The 18709-nt window shown below is 44.4% G+C and overlaps 1 protein-coding gene across 6 annotated transcripts in view; it reads right to left on the bottom strand.

The window, feature by feature from the left end:
* Positions 1-18709, bottom strand: part of add3a (adducin 3 (gamma) a) — a 71634-nt gene that overhangs the window by 3822 nt on the left and 49103 nt on the right. For 5 of the 6 annotated variants that reach the window (XM_017458908.3, XM_017458914.3, XM_053676584.1 and 2 more), the window contains 10 exons: positions 13513-13718; positions 7532-7670; positions 4932-5083; positions 4167-4247; positions 2620-2769; positions 2382-2525; positions 2149-2247; positions 1554-1727; positions 1129-1386; positions 118-234 (listed from right to left, as the gene is read on the bottom strand). In XM_017458908.3, the coding sequence (XP_017314397.1) occupies positions 118-234; positions 1129-1386; positions 1554-1727; positions 2149-2247; positions 2382-2525; positions 2620-2769; positions 4167-4247; positions 4932-5083; positions 7532-7670; positions 13513-13698 (1500 nt within the window). In that variant the 5' untranslated portion in view covers positions 13699-13718. Of the gene's footprint in view, positions 1-117; positions 235-1128; positions 1387-1553; positions 1728-2148; positions 2248-2381; positions 2526-2619; positions 2770-4166; positions 4248-4931; positions 5084-7531; positions 7671-13512; positions 13719-15721; positions 16029-18709 lie in introns of those variants that run through there. The other variant, XM_053676583.1, reaches the window with a different exon arrangement.

Below are 18709 nucleotides of genomic sequence, written 5' to 3'. Positions count from 1 at the left end.
TCGGAAAAAATGGATTTCATCTGTCAACATTAAAGAAACTTCCGTTTGTCTTTTTTCCCCCCCCCGACTCATACTAGGACAAAGAAAAGCTGCGAGAGTTGTGAGAGAGAGACGCACTTTATTCCTCTTCTGGAGGACTTCGGTTGGGTTGGTGTTCAGTGGAACGAACTGGTTCGGATCCTCGATACGGATCGGAGTCCCGCTGCTGCTGCCGCCGTCTTCAGATCTCATCCACTGAGAGAGAGAGACGGAGAGAGACAGACACACACAGAGAGAGAGAAAGAAAAACACTGAATATCACAGCAAACAATATTTATGTAAAATAAAAAAAAACAAACAAACCCTGTATTGACAAGGAAGACATTTGAAATGCCACTATTGTATATTTAAAGCGTTTCCAAATACCTTAAGCTACATATAGTTCAGTGCAAAAGTTTACACACCCCATTAATAGTGAGTGCTATCCAAAACATTAAAACATCACACGGAGGTATGACATCGTCCACATTCTTACCAATTCTACTAGAAATGTTGTGCGAGCAATTGGACAAGCAACATGATAAATACGTCAGGGGCAACTGGGGAGCAAATATTATACACTGAGAATACAAAATCTGCTAAGAGGATTTAATACACAGTTTTAAAGGCAAATATTTGGGCGTGTAAATTATGCGACTGACTAGATCATATTCAGAAACGAAGAGGCAAACTTTTGCATTTGGAAAGATGAACGAATGAAATATCTTATTTACATGCATATCATTTCGTTTTCACCCGACTTTTTGGCCTGAGGGTGTGCAAACATTTGCACAGAACACCACTTGCATTTCCTGCAGTAAATATGAGGAGAAAACCAGCATGTGATGTCATCCTGAACGTTGTGGGGATTTTATAGGAATCGGGTACAATCCGAGTTGTTTGTTTAAAACGTGGTAATACTTAAACCTGCCACTAGATGGCAGCAGAAAGCCGATTGAGGTGTTCTGTACAAACAGAGACATGGACAAGCAGGAATAAGGTCACTTTTGAAGCCACACCCTCCTACTCATCCACCCACACACACTGAAAAGTGAAAATGTGAAACTACTATGCTCTCACACACACAAAAAAAGAAAACCAGGCACACACCATGGTCCTGACACGGGTGTTCTCCTCGGCGCCGCCTCCGTCAGCCACGTTGATCTTGGTGTAGCAATTAGGCGAGTTGAGCCAGCGTGTTTTCTCCCTCTGCTGCCGCTGCTGAAGGAGACGGTGTTGGAGGCGGGACGCATCGGTTGGCTCGTCCAATGAGAACGCAGTCACCGTGGCCGGAATCTCCACCTCGCTCTTGTGCCGCGGTTTGTCCCGCAACACCGGGTGGCGGTGAGCGTAGCCTGTTCGGTAACCCTAACACAAAGTAAACAAAGATTACAGTCCTGGTACATACAAACGGACAAAAAAAAAAAAAAAAAAAAACGCACAAAAATAAAACAGTCTCTCTCTCTCTCTCTCTCACACACACACACACACACACACACACACACACACACACACACACACACACACACACACACCAGATTGTCGAGCATCCTCATGAGCGACTCGAACTCGAGCTCTCCCACTTTCAACTTGTGCGAAGAGCCCATGCTCACACCGGCCTCGACCACGCCCTGCGTCCTGCTCTTATACTTCTCCAGGTCCAACACGATGAGGTTCTCCATTCCTCCTGCACACGAGAACGCGTTCACCTACACACACACACACACACACACCATAATAATAATAATAACAAACTAATCATTTACACACTCGTCCCTCAGCAATGAACCGAGCCTTCACATAAACAAGATCAGAACTCAGGGCTGTTTTCTATCCACACACACACACACACACACACACACACACACACACACACACACACACTTTATAGCTGCTGTTTTGACTGAGTATAAAGTCCTGGCACTGATAACATTATATAAATGCATTTCCAATGTACATCAAGAATCACACACACACCCCCCCCAAGATAATAATAAACTAATCATTTACACACTCGCCCCTCAGCAATGAACAGAGCCTTCACATAAACGAGCTCTGAACTCAGGGCTGTTTTCTATCCACACACACACACACACACACACACACACACACACACACACACACACACACCTGGATCTGGCAGGCAAACTGGGCATTGTAAATGTAGTGGAAAGCCTCTTCAATGGTTTCTCCTAAAGCCACCACACCGTGATTCCTCAGAACGAGCACCTGTGGAATCAGCGGGATTAGTTTGCAAGAGAACTCTATGCTCTCATATCTTTTAGAAAAGAAAAAAAAAAAAAAAAGAAAAAAAAAAAAAGAAGAAGAAAAAAAAAAAGTTTAAAACGACTCAAAAAGTTAACCTTGGCCGAGGGTCCGAGCGCTTTCTGGAGCTCCGCCCTCTCCTCCTTGTCGTCCAGGCTCCCTTGGTAGTTGTAGTAGGCCACGTCGCCGAGGATCAGCGCCTCCTGAGAGATGGGCAGCAGGCCGCACTTCATCGATGACACCTGCACAGAGACGGACACGAGGGTGGGTTTCGGGGACTCCCGGAAAGCCGAGCGGTCGATGCCACAGGACCTCGGAACCCGGAGTGATACTCACGGCTGCGGCGGCCGGGGTGTGTAGGTGGATAAGGCAGCGTGCGTCCGGTCTCATGGAATAGATGGCTGCGTGCGGGCTGAAGCCGACCATGTCGACGCGCAGGTTAGTGGAGCCCTGGTCCACCACGTCGCCCAGGATGTTCACCTTCACCTAAATAATACAAAATAATTCAATGAATAAAAAAATACACCTTCACCAAAATATACAGGAAAACCTTCTTAAATAAGACGTGTTTACTATAACTAGAGACCCCCTTTAAACTAACGGGGACTCAACTGTAAATCCAGTGCAATCTAGTGCACAGGTGGAAGACGAAGAAAACACTTCGGGATGCGCGGTTATCGGAAAACAATCGACTTTTCAGTAACTCCGATTCGTTCGTCACGCCACTTGGCCGCTGGTTATTTTCCTACAATGCTGCGTCCTGTCATCTTTTATTCCTTACATAATCCACCTCTTCAGCAGCGAATCTGCATCAGAAAAGGCTCTCGTCGAAACCATCTACACGCCCACACACACACACACACACACACACACTGCGTTATGTAACCAGCTGGATTATGCGCTTCAGAGGACAGAAATGTCTGAGTTGAGTTGAAGTAGATGGGCTATGTTTCTCATCCTCAAGGAAGGCAAAAGCAAACCAGTTAAAACCTGTACAGAACAGGATTGTGAATGAACAGCTTCTAAAATGTCTCACTGTGGTACAGTTTTTATAAACTACTACAAATGTAACCCCTGCACCAAAAAAAGAGAGCGAGAAAAAAAAGAATAAATAAATAAATAGAAAAAAAAAGGGGAGTTTCTGTTTTAGATGTAATTTTATTAGTGAACAGTGACGGATTCTCGTTTCTCGGTTTCCCCGTACGCTGCCGAGGTTACGAGCATCGAATTAGTCAGTGATGCGAACGGAGGGACACGAGGAACTCCGGGTCAAAGCTAACTGCCTGAGGCTTACACACTGCGTTCCATTGTTATCAGCTGATGAGCAGGAATTCACCAAAACAGCAACAGCTGCTACGACACGGGAATGTTATCGGAAGAGAACCAGACGCTCGACGACCGCGATTAGAGTGCAATGCTCGAATGTCTCGGGATGCCATCTGGCACAAAGGATTAACGTCGATTTCTTGCAAGATGTTCACGGAAACTTTATCTGACCCACTTTCTCTAGTTGTTCGTTCACGATGACCACGAGCAGGGACGATAACGGTTTGTTTTTTTAACAGCCTAAACGATGCGTGTTAAAGCGGGGACTGCTGTCCCCACCCCCCTGTGCGTGTGCGCACATATTTTGTCCAGGTGGCTGTAAAGACACACGACACGACCCTTTCTTCCATTTTGGTCCTCACAATGATAGGATGGCGTCAAAATGTCCTCACAAATCACCCGGTCCTCACAAAACAGTGTGTTTACAGCTTTTATCTTGGAAAACGCTAACAACCAAAATACTTACTTCTGGTTACCGAAGTTAAGGTATAGGTTTAAGTGCAGGCTCAGCAGAAGGTCCTCACAAGGATAGAAAAAACAAGTGTGTGTGTGTGTACCAGATTAGAAGCTGAAGCCTCGGCGAATGACAGCCCTCTGGGGATGATGAGAATGTGGTCCTGCTCCTTACTGACGCGAACCTACAAACATACACATAATTTCGTCTGTCACACAACAGCTGTGTTGATGTTGTACTTCTAAATATAGCGCGTCTTTCGTTTAGTTTCCTCGAGTGCCTATAAAATTAGACCTTTCGCTTCTGGTCCTAACGCCACCCCCCAATCAAACCGAAAGAAGTGGAATAATGTCAGATCCTGATTCGCCGAAGGTCTTAACACAATACGAGCCAAGCTATTTTTCCAGGGGTCCAAGCACCAAAGGTATGGGATACTAATGGCGATCACATGCATCTCTATTAAGGGCCCGAACACCAAAAATAAAGCAGCCCCATTCTAGTGTGTTGGCATGGCTTCCTGTTACAGATTCAAAAACCTGAACGTGTATACGTAACAGAGTCAAGCATCTAAAAATACCCCGATATGATCATAAAGAGTGACATAAAAGCTGAAGGTGCCACAACCTGACGCTGTGATGCTTTTGGAAATTATTGACCTGTTTGTTATTTCAGATTCTTCTTGTCGTGGAGTTTGTGACGCAACCATACGTTTGAGAAAAGTACTATAACAATAAATATGTTAGTAAATAAATAAATTAATTAATTAATTTGCTGACCCAGCAGATGCGAATTTGCTAACCCAACAAAGTTATTTAAGCTGGAGAAAACTGTTTCGAAATGACGCCACGGTATAAAAAGCAAGCCTCACAGTGATGTAGGCGTTGGAGAAGTGAGCCCAGCTGAAGAGATCGACGAGCCGGTAGAGGCTGGCCAGTTTACACCGCACCTGCTTCTCACCCTTTACCATGGAGCCGGACTCCGCGCTGAAAAGATCATTTATGGGGGACACCATGCCCAGACCTGAGGAGGCAAAAATAAATAAATATCACAACAGAAACCTTCATTACGTTCAGATTAGTTTACAAAGCGCAAGGTTTTCTCCTTCAATTTAACCCGAAAAGTTTCTCTACCACCTGTGGGATGCGACTAGTTGCTGCTCTGCTCGCGGGTGAACTCTGAGCAACACCAAGTTACTACACTGCAAACACGCCCTTGGCTACTTCCCCATCAGAAGTGCGCAACGCCCAGCGGCCGCTTGCAGCACGGTAGTCACACACTGTAGGAAGCGGACTTGGCGAAGACCATATTACTATTTATGAAGCCGTTTCGTCATTTACGTGTAGTGTACTGCGTCGGTTTCTATTTGAACCGCAACGAACTATAAATAAAACTTCACAGCAACCCTTCAGTTAATTAGTCATTAATTACCTCGAACCAAACACGCTGATCGACAACGCCGATATTACGTCCTCCGTGCTTATGACGATTACGCAATAAAATAAGCTAGTAAACACTTTTCTAGTGCATCTCAGTTGAGACTAGGGATGTCACGAGAACCGATACTTCAGTCCCAAGTCGGTACAAACATGCTTAAAAACGTGACGGTACTTGTTTTTGTGCAAAAAATTAGTTGCGCAAGTAGTAATTCCTCCGGAACTGAAGGGGGCAGCAAATACGTGCAAGTGTATTAGTCGGTCAACAAGTGGTGAAGAAGAAGAACGCCTACAAGCACACGGGAAAAACTACAAAAGATTAGCTTAGCTTAACAAGTTTAGCTCCGCCCCGACACGTTGAGAGGAATAAGAGAAGGAAAGCTAGAATTGGTTGCCGGTGTGTAACCGATGCTATCGTTCATTTCAAACAAAGCGAGGAAACACCTGGAATTTGGTGAAGCACCTGAACTGAAAGACGGTCCTCTATTATGTTTGTTTGAGGCAGCTGGTGTTGTTGCTGTGAAACCAGCTAAAGTTATGTTCCATGTAATGTTAGCGATAGCCAGTTATTTGTTAACGACGCTAACGCACTGCAGTGTTATAAACTTCCTCCTAATGGACCACCATGCATCGCCATTCAGCCCGAGTCCTGTCAGATAAATGTAGCCTCATGTCACTAATAATTATTCACGTTTATTCACATGTTCATGTTTCAATAAATCCTTTTATCCTGCCACCATATCAGTGAATTTAAACTAGTGCCTGCATTCAGAGTATAAGGGGGGTGTGTGCGAGTATTTATGAGTGCACCTTAGCACCTAAAATATCTGCCCCCCCTCTTTGCCAGCATCAACCAGAAGAGGATGTCCTCCAGGAGTTTTAAATTCTCCTTAAAAATGGTTTTATTTTTTTAAAACCACACCGTGGTATCAATTTTGGTATCGAGTATCGTGTACTTTTTGTGGTATCGGTACCGACTACTAGATTTTTGGTATCGTGACATCCCTAGTTGAGACATGTTAATATTTAACCCTCTACTGCATAAACTCTATTATAAAAATGCATTTTTATGGACTGGAATTCGTTCAAGTTTCATTCTCGCTCCACATAAAATTTTGAAAATAAGGTGCAATTGCAAAAATGTCTGAAATTACGACAGTTTCCATACTTTGAACGTGAAAAAATGTTAATACATCGTTAGAGTAGCCGAGTGTTTTTTTCTATTTGTTTGTTTTTTTGCTGTGTGCACCTGTTTCAGTTCGTGAACGCATATACCACAGTTCCACTATCGCGTGTCGTTGCCACATGGCAACAATGACATTTTACCATTTAACAGAAGACTCAAAATGGACAAAAAAATAAACGTTAACTTCTCAGACAGCGTTTCGTTTTTTTCCCTTTTAGTCGTTTTGCCCAAGTACTGAACAATTAATCAAATTTTGAGAGCCCTCAGGTGATGACCTTCACCATGCCATGTGACAGCAGAAAAAGACGTGCGAACAGCACTTCCTGGTGACTTGACATGGCCTTTTTCCCTTTATGTCAAAGTTAAACCCCTCCTTTTCGAGTTACATAGGAAATTTGTAGTTTTGTATCATTGCCCATCAAAAAAAACACCTGGAGATAAATGGATTGTTGCCATATGGCAACAACATGCAGTAAAAAGGGTTAAACAGCCTTTCTCGCCAAACAGGAAATAATCCCGAAAGACACAGACAGACACGGAGAGAGCGAGAGAGAGAGCGAGAGAGAGTCACTGTATCCTCAGACAATTAGTTCTGCATTCCAGAGATGTAAAAAAGCAAAGCCAAAACATGAGGAGCGCTGGATCGAGGCCTGTTCCCCTGCCATCACTTCCAGTATTAAAGAAAGTAATAAGACACTCAAAAGAAAACTTTATTAAATAACATTCTATTACACTACGTTTATTAGTCATTTTGAACAAACGAAGATCGTCCACCAAGCAAGTTCCCGTGAACGAGCGGTTACTATAGTAACAGTAACGTATTCGAACAACCACCACTGTGCCACTCACTGAGGGGGGAGGTGGGGTATCCTCCGATGGAGCTGGCCATGAAGAAGTCGGCGATCTGGCGCAGGGCGAGGAGGCCGGTTGGGTTATTTCCCTTGTTCATCTGTTCCTGGATCAGGCCTTCCAGCTCGTCCTTGAACGCCTGAGACACAGACGGAGGTTATTAATCGCACCTAGCAACATTCTAACAAGTAACAACTCGGTTAACAGGTCAACAAAATGGCAGAATCTTGGTAACTATCCACCCCCCCCACATTTCTTTAGATCATAGTACGGGTTTAATCTAGCTAGCTACTAAACCACAAGTAACACTACCCAAAACCGCGTACATTTTCGATACAGCTCTTTTATAATTCGCTTGGCCGACACCCCTCGTTAAATCGGCAAAATACTTCCACAAGTGACATTTTTCACTGCTAACCAAAACAAAAACAAAACGTGGTGGGAAAAAAACAGCAGAACGTTACGTCCTGCTGAAATAAGACTGCATTTCCACACAGCCACGCACAGAGGGGGGAAACGTTCAAGACCTCATCGTGCACACTTCGCTCGAGTTAATGATACACCGAAACAGCGCTCAGGACAGCGGCGCGATCAACGCAGATTTGGAACACGGCCCGGATCACCAGCACGGACGCCGTGTTGGGTGATGAGCCGCTCAGCGATAGTAATGACGGGTGTCAGGAGCGTGTTGTGACACACATGGTTTCAGTCCCGCTCATTATCCTGGGCCGCGTCTACTGTAAACATGCTCTCACACACACATTCTCTCTCTCTCTCTCTCTCTCTCACACACACCATCATGTTTGTGTACATGCACCTGTGGAGTTTGCGATGAAGCAAAAAAAACACCAAACCACCACCCACCCACCCACCCGCCATTTCACTCGGACATGTCGCAACAATCACAGTTAACATTGCACTAAAGGAGGTCAGAAAGGAGAACATGTTAAAATGTTTCACAACAAGCACAAATTGTGTGTGTGTGTGTGTGTGTGTGTGTGTGTGTGTGTGTGTGTGTGTGTGTGTGCACTAGAAACATGCGTCACTTTTAAACCGCTGCCGAAAAAGCTTTTACACACTTACATTATAATTCTAATTAAAAAGACGACGTCTTTGTGACTGTGGTCTGTTCAGTAAGCTGCGTTTGTGATTTGGGACACATCCACAGCGAACACAATGGCGAGAACTTTATGACTACACGGTGAATAAGGAGGCGGTAGAATTATGACCGCGAGACGTTTACGACCGTGTTCATCCTCGTCCCTCCGGTAGCCGTAATCCCAGCACGCACCACTCTTCTCCGACGCTGCAGAAGCCATGTTGACCCCTTTCTGCTCGTCAGGAGTTGTTCCTTCAGCGACAGCGCGTTTTCCTCTCTGGGTTTGTGCACCTCTGGGAGTAATTAGCTGAAGTATTTCAGGCTGCGCGTTTGTGCGGTTCGTCTCTCAAACACTCGACCCAGACTGATAATTAGCTGCTAATCTGAAACGCTTGATCGCAAAAAAAGCAAAAGGCTGAAGCGAGGGTGTGGACCAAATACTAGCTTTAAACACGAGGGTTAACACAGATACTGCTTTATAAAGGAAACCAGAACGGAGAAAAAATAAACCAGGCACAACTTAGTTCTTTTATAGCATAATAGCTAACATTTGGGAATTTAATCGGCTAATTACCAGCAGACTTTTAAAAAAAACAAACAAAAAAAAAACACGGAAGTCACACATTTATAAGAGATTTTCTTAGCCACCAAGCTAGCGTGAGGTAACCCGACAGGATTTATGAAGGAAATTTCAAGTCACGTTTTCTGATTATAATTATAATCTTCACCTCATGATGTAAGCTAGCTGTAGCATTATGTACTGAAAGGATTTCAGATTTTTAGGCCACATTCATAAATATTTGTAATCTTAACGGCTAATGATAGCGATCTGGCTAACTTGAGCTAATCTGACAGGAATATCGAGAGGATTACAGCTGTAACTACATGATCATAATCTTCAGTACTGATACCAGTTAGCTATTAAGAGGATTCTTTAAACCCTATAACTATATCTTCAATGCTAATACCAGCTTGGTAGCTTCCATGAGCAAACCTGACTGGATTTCTGAAAGGATATTTAAAGCTATATTCTTAAAAACGTTCACCATCCTATTTACGATAGCTAGCTAGCTAAAATGAGCTGACAAAATTTCTGACAGGATTTTTAGATGCACATAGAAAGGGATCAAACTCTTTCTTCCTAAAGCTACGTAGCTAGCGAACACGAGCAAATGTGACAGGATTTCTGAGAGGATTTTTAAAGCTACAGTCATAAAAGGTTCATAACTCCTGAAAACACCAGTTAGCTATCTAACACGAACCGACCTGACAGGATTTCCGAGGGGATTTTCAAATTACTTTCAAAGTTGCTCGTAATGATCACTGCTAACAACAGCTAACTGGCTAAAATGAGCCGACAGGACCACTTTATTCTTTATTTTAAAGCTAGCCAAGGTGTTTAAAATTTTCAAGCAATTTTTCTAATGGTTCACTGATGACACCGGTTAGCTAGCTATCATGGGCTAACCTGAGAGGATTTCTCAGGGGATTTTTAAAGCTATACTCAAATATTCACAGTCTTTTACTGCTAATGAGAACTAGCTGAGTAAAACGAGCCTAGAGCACTTCTGACAGGATTTCTAGATGGACTTTACAAATAGTCATAATCTTTACTTCTAAAGCTACACAGCCGGCTAAGATTTCCGAGAGCATTGTTTGACAATAGGACTGAGGATTATACACTTTTATTAACACAGCTTATTTAGCTGGCTAACATGAGCTAACCTGACACGATTTCTGAGAGGAATGTTCGTAAACGGTCATAACCCTTACTGCGTACTGCTAGCTAGCGGGCGAACATGAGCTGAAGAGACTTGTAGCAGGGTTTTAAGCTAGCTAACCTGACAGGATTTCCGAGACGATTTATTTATTTATTTTTCACTGCCTATGCTAGCGAGCTGGCCAAGAGATTTCTGAGAGCTGTTTGGCTGTTGCGCTGGGTGTGAACGTAACACTTTCCACTGTCCTTGACAGCTAAATTTGCAGAAGTTGAGGCGTTAAAACGGTCGTCGTGAACTTAAAACGCAAGCACGTGGAGGAAAAGTCCCCCGACACCCTCTCACAACTCTACTCATTCGTGAGATTAAAAATGTGTCAATAATTCTCAGCTCTTACCAATTCTCTCTCTCGACTTTGTGTTGGATACACACCTCGTTTCCCTGCGCACTCGGCCCGGGTTCAAGAAAAACAACCTCCAGGCTAATTTGATTTGTTTCCTACTGTGCTGTTTACATCACCGTAGATTAGGTAATAAGCAACGGCACCAGTAAAGCTAGACAGTTAACCGAAACTCTCAGTATGAAGGTGAGCTCATTTTAGCTCGTGATATACACCCCCCCCCCATGTTGCCTTATTGACAGTGCTAAACACTTTTAGCTAAAGCCGCTGGCATGCTTCTACGAAAACATCACGCAAATGTTCAGAAATCTTTACTACAAAATTTTAAACAAGCATCTCCAAACAGAAAACTTCACAATCTCTACGATAGGTTTTCTTTGTTGCATAGCAAAATCTTACTAATTCGTCTATTATTAGCGTTAGCTTATACGGCTCAGACGACTTCTCCTTTTCTACACAATAAAATATCTATATTTGTAAACATCTATCTAAAGAGCAACACTGCTAACCGTCGCTAATCTGCCTTCGTCATCCTGTACAAACGAAACAATCTGAATAGCGAGTCCATGTTTCTGATCTGTTGTGATATGTGATCATGGAAAACATCACCACTGACATTATATTAGTAACACACACAACATGCCCACACTTGAAACAGGAGCAGTGATGGCTGGTGTGATACGATGACCTCATGAAAACACATACAATTAATACAACGCATCAGAATTGAGTCTCACAGGTGTTCGCTTCTTTCCCAGACCGCCCCTTTCAGCATTAACACACACACACACACACACACACACACAAAGCCGTTTTATATTTAGCCGTGTGGTTTTATTCTTCTGCCTCATGACCGCGGATTTATTTCGGTCGCTGCACTGGTTTACCGCAATACGTGTGGACACTCGAAAAGTAACACAATTAATATATTTAATTAATTATTATATAAAACCAGTGGCATTTGCAAAGTTTGTGATTGCTGAAAGGCTGAAGGACAAAAACAACAACAACAACAAGGCAGGCTGAAGCAATTTGGTCTTTTAAAGGGATGGACAAATAATAAATTTGTTAGCACACCCACTGGGTGAAATGAAAGCTCCAGTGTGCTGCCTAGTTGCCAGGAAGCCCAATCATGGACAATCTAATTATGAGCATTAAATACATTAGTACTATTTCACTGCAGTCTTTACTGTTTCCTGATAATACTTACTTTTCATGAAGCACTCTTTATTTACACACTGGACAATGCAGGGTTCAGGGGAAACAAAGGGTTTAGGGGAAACGCAAAGGGGGGGGGGGGGGGTAGAGTTTGGAGGAAGGCGAGGTTTGGATGGAACACATAGGAACAATGGGTTTGGAGGGAACTTGTAGAATGTGGGATTTGGAGGAAGGCAAGGCTTGAGGGGAACACAAGAAACATGGGGTTTGGAGGAACACTGGGTTTGGGGGAAAACAAGGAACATGGGGTTTGGAGGAACACGGGGTTTGGGAGAACACAAGGAACATGGGGTTTGGAGGAACACAAGGAACATGGGGTTTGGAGGAACACAAGGAACATGGGGTTTGGAGGAACACAAGGAACATGGGGTTTGGAGGAACACAAGGAACATGGGGTTTGGAGGAACACAAGGAACATGGGGTTTGGAGGAACACAAGGAACATGGGGTTTGGAGGAACACAAGGAACATGGGGTTTGGAGGAACACGGGGTTTGGGGGAACACCAGGAACGCGAGGTTTGGGGGTGGGTTGGGTTTGCGGGGAATTCTGAGACAGGTTATGATATATATATATTTTTTTTACATATCTGACTGCAGAGGATTCCTCCTGAAAGCACGAAGTCCCGTCTGGGTCTTGACTACAGCCTGAAACACTGGACAATATGTAATCTTCCAAACCCCAATACACACAGAACTCAAGGATAAAACAAAAAGAAAGTCATGCATTTATGTAACAGGCTGCCCAAGAACAATCATGCTCTCTCTCTCTCTCTCACACACACACTCGCATCCCAGCAGTAAAACTCCTTTACACCCTTAAACCACAGCAAACCAGCCACCAACGCATTCACTGCCCTAAGATCTGCACGTGTGTGTGTGTGTGTGTCAGTCAGACGGGGTGTGGTACGCCAGGCTGCTGAAAACACCGCAGCTGTGACTCTCAGAAACTCGCCATCAGTAAATACATCCAGCTCGATGTAATCTCTCGGAGCGCAGGACTCGAGATTACATCCTCAAACACCCGTCCCTGCTCTAATCCATCACACCAGTGTTCAGACCAGCAGCCATTTCTCACGTCGCAGCACTCAAGATCACGGTACTGTAGTGGGCGTTCATATTTCAGCTAGTTGCCATGGTTTCACTGGCACACACACACACACACACACACACACACACAACAGGATAAATACAGAACATATACACAACCACACATTTCACCATGCCTCGTCTGTTCGGACCACAAATCAAATATTCTCCGACTAAAAATAAAGAAAAGGGGAACTGTTCGTAAATAAACGCACATGCTGTGCAGTCCTTCCCCGTCCACGTTTAACTCGTAGTTCGTACTGCGTTCGACCCTCAGGGATACGCGATTCTGCTAAAGTTTAGCAAGCTAGGTCGCTTCCTGGACACGCGGACTCTCCCATTGGCCGCGCTGAAATTTTCAGTGGGTTTGTGTACACGGGTCTCATTTATAAAGCTGGATATATGGAGAGAGAGAGTGTGTGTGTGTGTGTGTGTGTGTGTGTGTGTGTGGACGACTCACAGGACTCTGCAGGATGTGTGTGACCCTCTTCTTCTGCTCCATCATGTTGAAATCTTGCCGCAGGTCGGCGGGCATGTTACGAGCGCGCTGGTACTCCGGATCGTTCTCGTTCACCCGGTCGAAATATCTCTCCTTCGGGCCGACGCTGGTGGGGGACATGACCCCCGCACTCATCTCTCCGCTCATCTCGCTGCTCGGCTAAAAACCTGCACGCACGCACACACGCACACACACAGACACACAGAGAGAGAGAGACAGTGAGGGACAAACTGTGAGACCGTTGAATTTTCTAGTTTATTACTCTTTAATAAAGGAGAGCGAGAGAAGCTGGAAAGAGGACAAGGCAAAACAGTGCGCATACACACACACACACCCTCCATCAGACTGCAGATGAGCATTCCTGTGGAGACCCAGACACAATGACAGAGAGAGAGACAGGATGGTGTTGGTAACAAGAAACTTTTTTTTTCTCCCTCACTAAATGTTTCAGTGATATCTCTCTCTCTTTCTCTCTCTCACAAACAGTCCATTATCTCCTGCAGTGCTCTCCTTCCTTTCGGTGTGCGCGCACGTGCCAGTGTGTCTGTGCATAAAGTTTAAGCATCACTTCAGCAGATGGAGAGAGTGGGCTCAAATAGCCATTTATTATAATTCTTTAATATCCACCTCTCCGAAGAGAGAAGAGAAACACAGTGAGAGTGAGACAGAGAGAGAGACACACACAGATCAGGGCGGGGAGAGAGAGAGAGAGAGAGAGAGAGACGGACAGACAGGCAGATCAGGGTGGAGAGAGAGAGAGACAGATCAGGGCAGAAAGAGACAGCGATCAGGGCGGAGAGAGAGACAGATCAGGGTGGAGAGAGAGAGAGACAGATCATTGCAGAGAGAGAGAGACCGACAGATCAGGGTGGAGAGAGAGAGAGAGATCAGGGCAGAGAGAGAGAAAGATCAGGGCGGGGAGAGAGAGAGAGAGAGAGAGAGAGAGAGAGAGAGAGAGAGAGAGAGAGAGAGAGAGATCAGGGCGGAGAGAGAGAGAGAGAGAGAGAGAGGGAGAGAGAGAGAGAGATCAGGGCAGAGAGAGAGAGAGAGAGCGCAATGATGATTCGTCTATATTTTTACAATTGCTCTTATTTCTCTGGATCTGTTTCTGTAATAAGGGTTGTGTACCGATGTTGTATTGCAGGAAATGTTACGCAACGTTCACTACACTGCAGCTCTGCTACCGCTGGTGTGAGAGTGTGTGTGTGTGTGTGTGTGTGTGTATGAATGTGTGAATGAAACACAGTGTAAAGCGCTTTGGATAAAATCTCTATATAAGTGCAGACCATTTACCAGTTACATCGTCCTTTAAGCACCATGAGACTAGCGCTCGATTTCGCTTTGGGTGATTAATCTGCACCCATAAACCATTTCTGTAACGAGTGCTTATCAACAATAATCCACACCCACAGTTTCCCCCTGTTACACACGAGAGTGCCCTCTAGAGGCGAAATAAAAACTATCGCTGACCAATTGTGTCCAGTATTTTGAAGCGTTATTTTAAAAAAAAATTATTTTGGACGTCTCTGTTTTTGTTTGGAGCGTTACTTTTAGGTTCGGTTTGGATGTACATTTTTTATTTACCTTAACACTGATTAATAGCTAATATATTAATATTTAGATCATTAATCCATGTATAAAAAAAAAAAAAACAGTACAGTTTTCAAGGTACCGTCAGTACTGCTTATTTTTGTAATAAAGTTCGACAATATTTTACTTTGAGTGTCATTTTTTCATTCGATATCAATTTTAAAAACTATTTGACTGATTGCTCATCGGTACCGGTGAACAGAAAACACAAGCTCCGCCTCCTCGTTAATAATAATAATAATCTACTAGGCCGGAAGGTAACGATACACTACGCATCATGTTTCGGTTCAGAATTTATAAAATGACATTAGTGGTGCATGTGTTTTACTAAGGAAACAATACAGCATTAAAAAAAAAAAAAAAAAAAAAAAAATTTGTATAACACAATACAGTTTCTCTGCGTATCGTGATGCACAAGCATCACGCAATAAAGAAGTATCGTGATGTGATGTTCCCAGCATATCGTCAAGCCTCGGGCTGATTAGAAAGCGCTAAACGTTACGTCGAAGCATCTGCTAGAGCATAAAGCTGATTAAACAAATCCCCGTGTTAAATCCCTGCACGCAGCTCACCCACTGACCCGGCAGAGCGGGGGCGGGGCCGGCCGAGTGCATCTCGTTGTCATGGTGACGCGTGACAACCGGCATGCGCCGACGACGCTCACGGACACGCGAGCTGCAAAAAAACAGAGGGTAGTTTCACTTCTTCATGTAAAATATCAGTCACCGGTTTCCTCCTGCGAATCAGCTAATAACAAAACATCACACGCGATCGTTTCTATAGCAACAACCGACTTATAAGGACTTGCACAGGCGAGCGAAAACGCAATCCAACGCTCTCAGGTTTTGTTTATTTAGGCGAACTGGATTTGAGCGTGCGCGTGACGATGCCGTGATGCTCGTGAGACGAGGCTGTGAGATAACGCGAGACGTGTTGACCGTGCCAGGCGACCGGGCCGAGAGAGAAAAAGTGTGTGTGTGAGAGAGAGAAATAAAGAGACTATGGGATTTACAACAGCTGCAAAGTCTCCAGATACAGTCCATTATTCTCTCTCTCTCTCACACTCACACACACACACACACACACACACACACCCCCCCTCAGGCTGCATGACACAGGCTGTTACTGTGCTGGCTTGTGGGAAACAAATGCAGGGGATCAGTCATTGCGCGCGCACACACACACACACACACACACACACACACACACACACACACACACAGAGGGGGAATACGATGGCAGTATGATGGCGCAGTCACAAGACCCACACCTACACACACTGCATCCGGTTCAATCAATGCACCATTGTATGGTCAGGGCTACCCAGGGAGAGGATTCACCCGGTCATCCACTCACCGTCTCCATCTCACACACACACACACACACACACACACACACTGAAGTACAATTCCATTTGCATTCGCTATTTTACCATCATTACAATCAAACTTCCAGTCTCTCTCTCCCTCTCACACACACACACACACACACACACACACAATTCCGCATTTCATTCTGTCGATAAAGAACCAACGAGCCGAATCCGAGCGCTCACTACACACCAGACCTCCGCAAACTGTACAAACACCACATTAAATCTGACAACGATGATCTCACACCTACGCCCACACACACACACAGTGCCGCTAAGTGCTAAAACCCACAGCGGAATCTGCACAACATGGACGGGTTATGTAATAATGCGAGATGTGGAACGTATATATACATATATATACATATACACACACATACACATATATACACACACATACACACACACACACACACACACATATATATGGAGCTGAATTTGAGTAGACTACCGGAATCTTCCAAAATAAAAAAAACAGCAGCACAGCTCTACGTAAACTTGGCTACGCTAACAACTACAAACAAGATACCGTTGTTTTTATTAAGCATCTGTTACCCGACGTTCTTTGCTACTTCACAAGCGACTGCTACGAGTAACGGCTTTGGCGAACCGTAATCAGCCGGCCAGCTTCACAACTGAAACGCACGATTTCCGACAATTTTTTTTAACTTAAAAAAAAAAAGGTTTAAATTTTATTTATTATTTTTACTTCAGATCAAAATCAACATAGTCAGAAGTTACCTGGTTACCGCCGACTAGTACGGGTAACTCTGCTACGCGAACAAGTACGTAACAAGATACCGTCGTCTGTTAGCGAACATTCTTTGCTACTTCACAATCACCTGCTTCGAGTAACTGCTCTGGCTCAGCTTCACAGATAAAACTCGCAACGCCGGCGATTTAAACAGTTTTTTTTTTTAAATAGAAAAACCAAAGAAATCGCCTCCTCAACTCGGAAATTCCTATTTCGACGTCTCCTCAACTCCGAGCTCGAGCCTAGCACACGACGGCGTGACAACGTGGCCGCTCAAACGGTCAACGGTGATCATAATAGTATGTAGCTACTTTAAACGAGCATTTTTATTTACGTCAGAGCAATAAACACACACACACAGGTTAGCTGGTTACGTCTATAAAGTTAACCATACCGCTTCCTGGTTTGAGAAAGTAAATACACTGTAAACTCATGATCACTGTTCGATGTTAGCTGGCTAGCTCGTCAACTGCGTCATTCACAAGTAGCACGCAATTAGCTAGCTATCCAGCAATCCCAGGTCAGACATCTCAATGTCGCCAGTAAGCCGAGACACAGACGGGATTTTGACAGTGTTCCAGTCGGATAACCTTTCGAAACGCTTTAAAGTAATCGAAACCGACATTTTTTTCGGAACAGAATTTTAACCGAAAATATTTATTCGACCGGAGCTTCCCGGACGCGCTTTCACCCCAGACCGAAGACGCGCCGCATCCAACGGGTTCACGTTTATCGGTGAGCATGAAATCAGAGACGTTTTACGCCGTTTTTAAGTCTATACTTCAGCGCACAGGTTACCACAGAAGTTGCATTTGTAGAATAATCCGATACAGAAATCCGCATGTTATATAGTGTTGTGTATACTAAAATACTCCGCGCTAGAAAGCGTGCGCCGTATACGTGATGTGTAGACGCCACACCTTTCCGCGAAATGGACTTTACACTCGTATAAAACGTGACACGTGACCCCGACTGAACTGACAAACTCGACTGCAGGTACCATGTGATAAGAACAACAAAAGAACTGATGAACAACAAAAGCCTCCCACGTGTTGACGGTCTTGACTGATTTACACAACAGCCAATAGTATTCAAGATCCAACCCAACCATTTAGTTAGCTAGCTAAATATGGAGAACGGTGAAGAGTTCAGCAAGTCCTAACCCCCCCCCCTCGCAACTCCGGACTTCAACCAGGATGATATCCTACACCTAGGAGACGAGATGCCGTGTGATTTCAGGAGTTATTCCGTACGTACCGCAGCGAAGTCTAGCTCCAGCGTCGAGCTTATAACCACTTTTAAATATCATGCTACGTGATATAACAATATTGCTGACTCTCACCGTTGGAGAAGTCCCGACACGAAATTGCGTTCTCGGTCAGCGTGCGGTAGCGACGTTACGACCCCGAACAACCCGCAAGTTTGCACAACCGTCTTCTGAA

Source organism: Ictalurus punctatus, chromosome 27 (assembly GCF_001660625.3).
Source record: "Ictalurus punctatus breed USDA103 chromosome 27, Coco_2.0, whole genome shotgun sequence".
Classification (NCBI taxonomy): Eukaryota; Metazoa; Chordata; class Actinopteri; order Siluriformes; family Ictaluridae; genus Ictalurus; species Ictalurus punctatus.
Note: the sequence above shows the minus strand (reverse complement) of the source record. Positions and strands in the feature narration are given on the sequence as shown.